This window comes from Dunckerocampus dactyliophorus, chromosome 1, assembly GCF_027744805.1.
Source record: "Dunckerocampus dactyliophorus isolate RoL2022-P2 chromosome 1, RoL_Ddac_1.1, whole genome shotgun sequence".
NCBI lineage: Eukaryota > Metazoa > Chordata > Actinopteri > Syngnathiformes > Syngnathidae > Dunckerocampus > Dunckerocampus dactyliophorus.
Genome location: NC_072819.1, coordinates 4,084,930 through 4,095,341, shown reverse-complemented (window position 1 = coordinate 4,095,341; position 10,412 = coordinate 4,084,930). Strand labels below are relative to the sequence as shown.

Below are 10,412 nucleotides of genomic sequence, written 5' to 3'. Positions count from 1 at the left end.
GTCCAGATACCCAAACAATTGGCAATCTGTAAGTGCGACGCACACCTAAAAGGCATTGACGATGTCACGGTGGGCAACAGGCTAGCTGATAGAACAGCAAAAGATGCTGCACAAGGCCATGCCACCATCTGCACAGCACAAGACGATGACAAAAGCGCACAGGAAGATCTACAAGACAATAAAAACGACACCAAGCACCTCCTCAGAAAAACAAGTTTGGCTCAATAACGGAGCCACCCTTGTGAATGGCATTTACATAGGACCTGATAACAAACCGTGGTCACCGCGTCCTATGTTCTAATGGGCAGCAGAATTGAGTCATGGGTTGTGCCATGTCTCAACAGGGGGATGGTGGAGATCATTAATAGATCCTTCCCTACACACGGATTTACATTATGTTCTAAAAAAATTTGCAGACAATGCATCATTTGCATTAAGAATAAACCACAAAGGCAGGTCCGCCCTCAAAGGGGGAGCTTCCCAGACCCCCCCACCTCCGTTCCATACCATTCACATGGATTTTATCCAACTAAACAAGATTCAAGGTGTTGAATACTGTTTAGTAATCATTGATGCCTTTTCAAAATGGGTTGAAATATACCCAACGGCCAAACCAGATGCATTAACGGTAGCAAAAACATGATGCAAAGGTATAATCCCAACATTTGGAATTCCACAAGTAATTAGGAGCAACAATGGAACATATTTTGTGAACAAAGTGATAAATAGCTTGGCAGAGCATTTTAAAATAGACCTGAAAAGACTGTGTGTATCACCCGCAATCAGCAGGATTGGTTGAGAGGACGAATGGCACTATCAAGAGCAAACTATGTCAAACAACGAAGGAAACAGGCCGCCCCTGGCCTGAATGTATTGACATTGTTAGAATGAACATGCACATAGTGCCAGCCGAAGGACAATCATTGGCCCCGCTCGAGATATTGTATGGACGACAGTACAATCTACCAGACTTGACTTTGAAAACTAAAGATACCCCAGACTCAGTTCATGATTTGGCATACTTCATTAAGAAAACTTCAGAAGTACGGAGTGAGTGTGATTCCAATAAACTGACAGGCGACCCTTTGTCGCCACAGCAACAACCCATACACATTTGTAGCCTGTTTGTGTGTGTGTGTGTGTGTGTGTGTATATATATATATATATATATATATATGTATATATGTATATATGTATATATATACATATGTGTGTGTGTGTGTGTGTGTATATGTATATCTGACATAATTTGGCCGAAAGAGCCGTCTCTTTTTAGAGAGCCGGTTTCTTTGGCTCGGCTCACGAAAAAGAGAATTTCCATCACTGTAGTGGGCTAGCTTAGCTTGCTAGCTACTATGAAAGAGACCCGGGAGTTAGCAACACCTCGCTAAGGAGAGATCTTGATTGTGTGTAAATGATAATTGCTAGAGAGCGTTCGTGAATCAGCCAACTAACTGAAGCTGTTGAAGAAATATTTCTAGTGTGGGTAAGAACGATAGCAGAGTACGAGGAGGAACTTTCTGGAACAAAAGAGAACGAGCGACAACGTCAACTGCTGGACGCTGTTTTCAAGACGCCTCAAGTTGTGTTACAGGAAGCAGGTTAGTTTCATTCTTACTCTCACATGTTTATAAGCTTTCTATATGTTCATTCAGGCGACTCACAAAAAGCTTTTCTCCCTCAAGGTCTATTTTGTTGACGTACGCCACGTATCTATCGAATTGTAGCGTCTACACAGACGCTGTTGGGAGTACTATTTTTTGTTTCGTTTTGCTTTAATGTCCAAACAAACGTTAATATAAATGACTGATCGTTGTACTGGTACAGAGCCAACTCTAACATCTGATCTGTTGAGCTACTCATACAGCACGTACCCTTGTGGGGTTTTGACGTGTGTGAGAGGTGTCGGGGTCGGATTGGGATCACCTGTGGTGTGCGTTTCCTTTGTCCTTGGTTTTGCTCGGCTGCCCGATGCCCCTAACTTTGTGTGAACAACATACAATGAACACAAGAAAAAAATAGTGATTGCGGTGATCTGAAGAAGGAGTAGGATGAAATAAGCTCTGCTTTGTCCTACTTCTTTTTGGACATGTTGAATTGGGGAACAGTTGTATTCCCATGTACCTGTTAAAAAAAAACATTAAAAGCCAAAATGTTGGCAAAATTGTGGATTCAGTGTCATTTTCTGTTTTCTGTATTCTCTTCCTGTATTCACATTGTCATGAGCTCTGGATGGCAAAGGCAAAAAAAGCTTTTTCTCTTTGAATGTGATGGAATTGTTGAGCTGCATAAGCAAGGCCTCTCGCAGCACGCCATTGCTGCTGAGGTTGAACACAGTAGGACAGTCATTTGAAACTTCTTCAAAGATCCTGAGGGTTATGGAACAAGTGGTAGACCCCAAAAATGTCACGGATGCCGGATCCAATGGGTTGTCTGTCAAGACATGGGTTGATCCTCAGGCCAAACGTTGTTACTGGTCCCGAGTGCATTCCAATAATCATCAGACGGCATTTGCGAGAGAAGACTTTTAAGAAGAAGAAACATCTCTAAAGGCCTTGGGAGCCAAGGTCTTTAGAGATGTTTCCAACATTTGGAAGCTGCACGAAAGCTCCAAACATGGAACATTGAAAGGTGGAAGAAAGTTTTCTTTTTTGATAAGAAAAAATGGAACCTTGACGGTCCTGATGGCTTTCAAAGTTACTGGCATGACAACGAGATCCCACCTGACATGTTTTCCACACGGCACTGTGGAGGCGGTGCCATCATGATCTGGGCTGTTTTTTCCTTCAATGGAACAATGGAGCTTCAGGTTGTGCAGGGATGTCAAACGGCTGACTATGTGGTGCTGTTGCATGACTCTGTGGGTGTTTCAACGTGACAGCCCTGCACATCACAATGCCCGCCTGACAAAGGACTTCTTCCAGAGGAATAAGATGACTTTTTTGGACCATCCTGCGTGTTCCCCTGATCTAAATCCAACTGACAACGTTTGGGGATGGATGGCAAAGGAAGTTTACAAAAATGGACATCAGTTCCAGACAGTGGATGCCCTCCGTGAAGCCATCTTCAGCACCCATTCCCACTCGCCTCCTGAAAACACTGGCATTAAGCATGTTTGTGCGTGTGTGCGTGTGTGTGTGTCTGTATAATAAATACTTGTATAATAATAACATTAGTGATGAATTTGGCCTCAAAATAATGTTGACAATAATATTGCTTGTCAATAATTTGTGGGACAGTAAAAAAAATCTAAATGCACCTGCATTGTTTTGTGACTTAAATTTAAAAAGTGTGTTTGTCGAGTCATGTATTTTTTTTCATGGTACCTAATACCCAATCTTGTATATCGTCTCGGCTTGTGTGTTTGTGAGGCTCGTGAAACCCCTAATGTAAAAGCATCAGGACACCTTATGAAGTGTTTTTTTTCACATGTCTGTATACCATACTACAGGAGGTCAGCTGGAGGTACCCTGACTGCTGTGAGGGACACTAATGAGATCCTCAGAGACATTGTCAAAACATATGCTGGTGCAGGACTGTCTCACGTGAGCTGGACTTTTCTAAAGCATGTCTTTGTCTTCTTGTGTCCTGCAGACGTCAGTGAAGACTATCTTCCCCCTGAGCTGCAGGAGTGGAACTCCAGGATGGAGCAGGAGGAGCCACAGCACCCGCACATTAAAGAGGAAGAGGGGGAGCCACAGCCCCCCCACATAAAAGAGGAAGATGACGAGTCACAGGCCCCCCACATTAAAGAGGAAGAGGGGGATCACAGCATCAGTCAGGAGGGAGAGCATCTTGAAGGACTGGAGGAGTTCCCAGTGATTGGTGTCACTGTGAAGAGTGAAGATGATGAAGGTGAAAGTGAGGAGGAGAGAGAGGTGGAGCCTCCAAGCAGCAGCTCAACTCAACACATGACAACAGAAGCTGATGGAGACCACTGTGGAGGATCACAAGCACACAACCTCTTAGCTCCACTATCAGATAGCGACGACACAACATCACACTCTTCTGACACTGACGATGGAGACTCTGAAGCTAGTATGACATGTCACACTGACAACACACGCTGGAAATGCTCTCAGTGTGACAAAACCTTTGGCGGCAAGGGAAAGCTGACAGTACACATGAGACAGCACACAGGAGAGAAACCTTTCACCTGCTCAGTTTGTGGTAAAGGGTTCATTTCTAAGTCAAAATTGAAACAACACATAAGAATACACACTGGAGAGAAACCTTTTCCTTGCAAAGTGTGTGGTAAAAGGTTCTCACAGCGGGCAAATTTGAAGGTGCACACAAAAATACACACTGGAGAGAAAGCTTTTCCTTGCATGGTGTGCGGTATAAGATTATCTCAGCGGTCACATTTGAAAGAACACACAAAAATACACACTGGAGAGAAACCTTTTCCTTGCACGGTGTGTGGGAAAAGATTCTCTCGGCGGTCAAATTTTAACAAACACGCAACAATACACACTGGAGAGAAACCTTTTCCTTGCACAGTGTGTGGGAAAAGATTTAATCAAAAGAGTTATTTAACAACACACACAAGAATACACACTGGCGAGAAACCTTTTCCTTGCACGGTGTGTGGGAGAAGATTTAATCAAAAAAGTGATTTAAAAACACACACACGAATACACACTAGGGAGAAACATTTTCCTTGCAAGGTGTGTGGGAAAAACTTTCTTCAAAAAAGTGATTTAAAAACACACACACGAATACACGCTGGAGAGAAACCTTTTCCTTGCACAGTGTGTGGTAAACGTTTCTCCTGGAAGATATCTTTGATAAGACACACAACAACACACACTAACGAAAAAAACACTGGGGAGTAACGTGAACACTTTTTTGAAAGGGCGCACCCAGCTGGATTTCAAAAGAACATGATCATACAAAATAAAACTTGTGCAAAACAGCTATTTCTCAGACGTCTAACGTAGCTAACTGACATTATGACGAAATGTTTGCAATGTTTGTTTCATTTATCAAATGTATCACTTTTCTTCTTTTAGACTTAAGAATTGTATATTTGACCTTTTAACAAACATAACAAACAGGACATAATCTGCAGACCTCTGGGAAACACTGACGTCATTTGCAGAGACAACTGATTGTTTAGTGGTGGGGGCTTATCATCCAATATAACTCGCAAAATGTTTTGAAATATTCCACCCAGATCTGAAAATATTATATTTGGAATATGGAATCATAAGGTATTTAGGCTGTCGGATTAAATAGCTTGCAATCCTCTGTCTTCAAATTGTTTAATTCAATTACCTTGTCTAATATAGTGTGTTTTTCTTTCCATATAAAGTCATAATTGAGCCTGTTGAAAGTAGTAGGCCACTTATTGTATATTCCTTAATTATCCGTATATATTTAGTGCAGGCACTGTTCAGGGCGGACTTCATGTTTCTTTTACGCCAGGCACTTTGCATGGCAGCTAGGGGTCCTTTGTAGGACCACAGAGCCATCTGTTGTTGAAGTGCTCGTAAATGTCCGTATGTCTACGTTGGTGATAAACGGTGGGTTGGGTTTCATTCTTACTCACATGTTTATAAGCGTTGTATTTGTTCATTGACACTACTCATGGAAAAGCTTTTTACCGTGAAGGTCCATTTTCTTGATGTACTCCACATTTGCATTGTGTCGCTATCAAGGGCACGTGTCAGTGTCCGTGATGGAAATTCCGGTTCCTTTTAGAGAGCCAGTTCGTTTGGCTTGGCTCACTAAAAAGAGCCGCATCTTTGGCCTCCCAAGTGGCTCCTCAGATTTTTTGTCTTAAATTAATTTATTACCAAGTTATGTGTGTTGTGTAAAATGAATTACTAATGTAAGAATTACATGACGGCAAATTAAGTCTTCAATGAACAGCTCCATTTTATATATATCTATATGTGTATATAAAAAACATAAATTAAAACGTGAAAAGAAAAAGCAGCATCCAGGTAACAGTTTTGTTTTTACTGAAGACTGGCATTGAAAAAAAAAAAAAAAACAAGCGCCTCAGCTTTGAGGGCCTGATCCTGTTTCTCCTTTCTGTGATGATGTGAAGTGAGTAAAAACACCTTCAATTTTGAAATACAAATAAACTTGGTTCTTGGTCCTTGACAGGATTGGTCAACTTCGCTTAAATATGTTATATATTTTTTGTAATTATGTTTTACATTGTTCGATTTTTGAAAGCGAACGGGAAATTTGCAAAATGACTTTTATAGTTTATGGCGCCAACTATGACAAACTAGCTCTTGCAGTTCAGTCTCAATTCCGTAAGCGACATCATCACTCAGTGACACAAACTTGGCGGTGTACGAGACAGACGATGTTGACGGTGAGTACAGAGAACATTTGAGCGATGTGTCAGTAGTTTTTAAGAAAGAAAGAATAATTTGGAGTTGAAACGGAGAACTTGCAGAACATGGACTTAAGCCTTAAGACATGGAGATGAACATCAGTCGCCTTCAAAACACAGAATGTAAACATTTACATATCACTGTCAAAAGATGTGTATATAACATGTGTAATGCTTTGCAGCCTTGTTCCTATCCTGGAATGGTGTTTAGAAGACATTACGTAAACTAGACATGACTTAATGCCGCAGTGCCTCAGCTCTGAGGGGCCCATCCTGTTTCTCCATTCTGTTATCATGTGAGTAAAAACACCTTAAAGGGATAGTCTGGATTTTTTTACATGAAGTTGTATGACATCCCCATCAGCAGTGTAGTACATGAACAACGACTTACCCCCCAAGCCCAGTTTTGGTCAGATTTCGGTGATGAAGAACGTAATTCTGCTTTGATGCTGGGGCCATTTAAGTGAAGAGTTTGGCTTCTCAAAACAATGTGTTCAAAAGATGAATACGTTTACATCACAGAAATGCCTCCTAAAAAAAATCTGGATGCTTTAAGGGCAAAATTCCAATTCCACTTTTCCTTTAAAAAGGGATAGCGACATCTCACCTATGTGTGAAGTCCAGTGAGAAGTTACACAACAAGTAGGACTTTCTTTCTTTGAAATGTATGCTATGAAATACATGGACAACAGTATGGATGTACTTCAACAAAATAGTGAGCATCCACGTTATGTCTGTCTCACATACATAACAATAATTCATCTTTGCAAACAACTGATTTCTCCCCTTTTCCATGCCTTCATCCTGACACTTTATCACTGTTGGCATATATTATTTAGTAATTGCTTTTGTTACATTGTAATTGTTCATCTTCACCCTCAATACATACACACACCTCTTTCTCTCTGAAACACACACACACATCTGTTGTGATGATGTCTGGTTTGTTCTTGTTAAAAAGTAAATATCTGGCATTTTGACATACACTGGTTTTACATCTGAGGCTGCCTTTCCTGCTTTTTTGTGTTAAAAGAACATATGAAGAGGACCCCCCACTATGTTCGCCTTTGGCCCCAAAATTCACAAAGTCCACCACTGCATAGGCCTATATACAGGGTACAGCACTTTTTAAAATTAGTATTCATTATTGGGAAAACACCCCATAGCGATATCTACGGATATTACATTTTTATGTCAATATCGGGCCAGTAATATCGGTGGGACTATATTATCGAACATCCCGACATTAAATAGAAGACAAAAAATCAACAATCATTTCGTATGAGATGTTTGGGGACCCCTGGAAATCTCAGGGCTCTAGGCAGTTGCCTGTGTTTACCTAATGGTACGTCCGCTCCTGCTCAAAGCATTTTTGTCTCACTCACATTTTTTCTTTTTGCATTTTGAAGCTCTACTTGGAACCTTTTCAATTTTTAAACTAGCCTTCAAGTTTTGATCAGGTGTATATGTGATATATTTCAATGTAAAACTGGATGTATGTTTCAAATAAACTAAAGTAAAAGTTGAACTTTTAATAACAATAATAATGGGTTTAATTGTATAGCACTAGGTACCCAAAGCACTTCACAATGAAGTGAACCCATTATTCGTTCACTCCTCAGTCACACACTGGTGGTGGTAAACTACATCTGTATACACAGCTGCCCTGGGGTAGTCTGACGGAAATGTTGCTGCCAATTTGCGCCTAGGACCTCGCCGACCACCACCAAACGTTCATTCACATACATACACTACTGTAGTGTGGGCAGCGCTGGAGGCAAGGTGGGTGCCCATGGACACAACAACAGGAGGCAGGGAGGATCGAACCGCCAATCATCCACTTTCTGGGTGACCTGCTCTACCTCTTCTTCTTTTCTAAAGCGTGTCTTTGCTTTCTGTCCTGCAGATGTTAGTGAAGAACATCTTCCCCCTGAGCAGCAGGAGTGGAACTCCAGGATGGACCACATTAAAAAGGAAGAGGAGGATGTGGATCCACAACCCCCTGACATTCAAGAAGAAGAAGAGGAGACAATGGCCCCCCACATTAAAGAGGAACAGAAAGAGCCACAGCCCCTCAACCTTAAAGAGGAAGATGAGAAGCCACGCCCCATCCACATTAAGGAGGAAGAGGAGGATCACAACGTCAGTCAGGAGGGGGAGCATCTTGAAGAACTGCAGGAGTTCCCAGTGATTGGTGTCTATGTGAAGAGGGAAGATGACCAAAGTGAGGAGAAGAGAGAGGTGGAGCCTCCAAGCAGCAGCTCAACTCAACACATGACAACAGAAGCTGATGGAGACCACTGTGGAGGATCACAAGCACACAACCTCTTAGCTCCACTATCAGATAGTGATGACACAATGTTACACTCTCCTGACACTGATGATGAAGACTCTAAAGCTGATATGACATGTCACACTGACAACACACGCTGGAAATGCTCTCAATGTGACAAAACTTTTGTTGGCAAGGGAAGTCTGACAAGACACAGACACACAGGAGAGAAATGTTGTGTCTCCTCAATCTGTGCTGATAGATTCTCCCTGCAGTCAAATTTGACAGAACACACAAACGTAAACAATGGAGAGAAGCCTTTTCCTTGCACTGTGTGTGGTAAAAGATTCTGTCAGCGTGCACGTTTGAAAGAACACACAAGAATACACACTGGAGAGAAACCTTTTGCTTGCACTGTGTGTAAGAAAAGATTTAATCGAAGAAGTGTTTTAAAAACGCACACAAGAATACACACTGGAGAGAAACCTTTTCCTTGCATGCTGTGTGGTAAAAGATTCTCTCAGCGGCCACATTTGAAAGCCCACACAAAAACACACACCGGAGAGAAACCTTTTTCTTGTACGGTGTGTGGTAAAAGATTCTCTCAGAGTTCACAATTGAAAGAACACACAAAAATACACACGGGAGAGAAACCTTTTCCCTGCATGGTGTGTAAGAAAAGATTTAGTCAAAAAAGTGTTTTAAAAAAACACACAAGAATGCACACTGGAGAGAAACCTTTTCATTGCATGCTGTGTGGTAAAAGGTTCTCTCAGCCGTCACATTTGAAAGACCACACAAAAATACACACTGGAGAGAAACCTTTTTCTTGCACGGTGTGTGGTAAAAGTTTCTCTCAGCGTTCATGTTTGAAAGACCACACAAAAATTCACACTAGGGAGAAACCTTTTCCTTGCACGGTGTGTGGGAAAAGATTTAGTAAAAAAGGAGACTTAAAAACACACACAAGAATACACACTGGAGAGAAACCTTTTCCGTGCACAGTGTGTGGGAAAAGATTTTCTCAAACGCCTCACTTAAAAAGACACACAAGAGTACACACTGGAGAGAAACCTTTTTCTTGCACGGTGTGTGGTAAAAGTTTCTGTTGGAAGATATCTTTGATAAGACACACAAGAACACACGGTAGAGAAAAAAACTTTTCTTGTTCGATGTGTGGCCAGCGATTCACAGATACTACAAGCTTGACCAAACACATAAGAATGCACACTGGGGAGTAACTTTTTGAAAGGACGCATCCAGTTGGATTTCAAAAAACATCAGTTAAGTACATAGCTAACGGATCTTATGATAAAATATGTGCAATGTTTGTTTCATTTCTCAAATAATTTATCAAATCACTGCTTGTTTTAGACTTGAGAATTGTATATTTGACCTTTAATAAGCAACATGAACAGGACAAACTAGTGAATTTCTCTTGCCGATGAATAAAGTATCTTTCAAACTGCAGACCTGTGTGAAACACTGATGTCATTTTCAGAGACAACTGATTGGTCGGTGGGTGGGGCTTTTATTAACTGATAGCACCCAATATTACCTCCACAAAGTGGGGTATGGTTACCACGGTGACATATCCCACTAACATCTTAACCAGCTTTGTAGTATCGTATATTCATAGCTGATTTTAATTTATAGTAAGTAATATGTACTTTTAATGTAATGTAATCTTTTTTGGGATGCAGTACCAAAGGGAATCCCAATTTTTTTAATCCATGAACAATCAACCATTTAAGTGTACCATTTTAAAGATCAAAATCTATTACCTTG

The 10,412-nt window shown here is 41.1% G+C and overlaps 2 protein-coding genes across 3 annotated transcripts; both read left to right on the top strand.

Annotated features, from left to right (window-relative positions):
- The first annotated feature begins 1,338 nt into the window (after window positions 1–1,338).
- LOC129176859 (oocyte zinc finger protein XlCOF6.1-like) lies at window positions 1,339–4,856 on the top strand. Its single transcript, XM_054767330.1, has 2 exons — window positions 1,339–1,601; window positions 3,595–4,856. Exon 2 carries the CDS (start codon window positions 3,645–3,647, stop codon window positions 4,833–4,835), a length of 1,191 nt encoding a protein of 396 aa, XP_054623305.1. The 5' UTR covers window positions 1,339–1,601; window positions 3,595–3,644; the 3' UTR covers window positions 4,836–4,856.
- Window positions 4,857–5,458: 602 nt separating this feature from the next.
- LOC129176553 (gastrula zinc finger protein XlCGF57.1-like) lies at window positions 5,459–10,094 on the top strand. 2 transcript variants are annotated; one of them, XM_054766700.1, is made up of 3 exons: window positions 5,475–5,525; window positions 6,535–6,648; window positions 8,259–10,094. In XM_054766700.1, the coding sequence occupies exon 3, from the start codon at window positions 8,309–8,311 to the stop codon at window positions 9,863–9,865; it is 1,557 nt and encodes a 518-aa protein (XP_054622675.1). In that variant the 5' UTR covers window positions 5,475–5,525; window positions 6,535–6,648; window positions 8,259–8,308; the 3' UTR covers window positions 9,866–10,094. The 2 variants fall into 2 exon arrangements, with proteins under 2 accessions (XP_054622666.1, XP_054622675.1); XM_054766691.1 differs by lacking the exon at window positions 6,535–6,648 and having other exon boundaries at window positions 5,459–5,525.
- The last annotated feature ends 318 nt before the right edge of the window (window positions 10,095–10,412 follow it).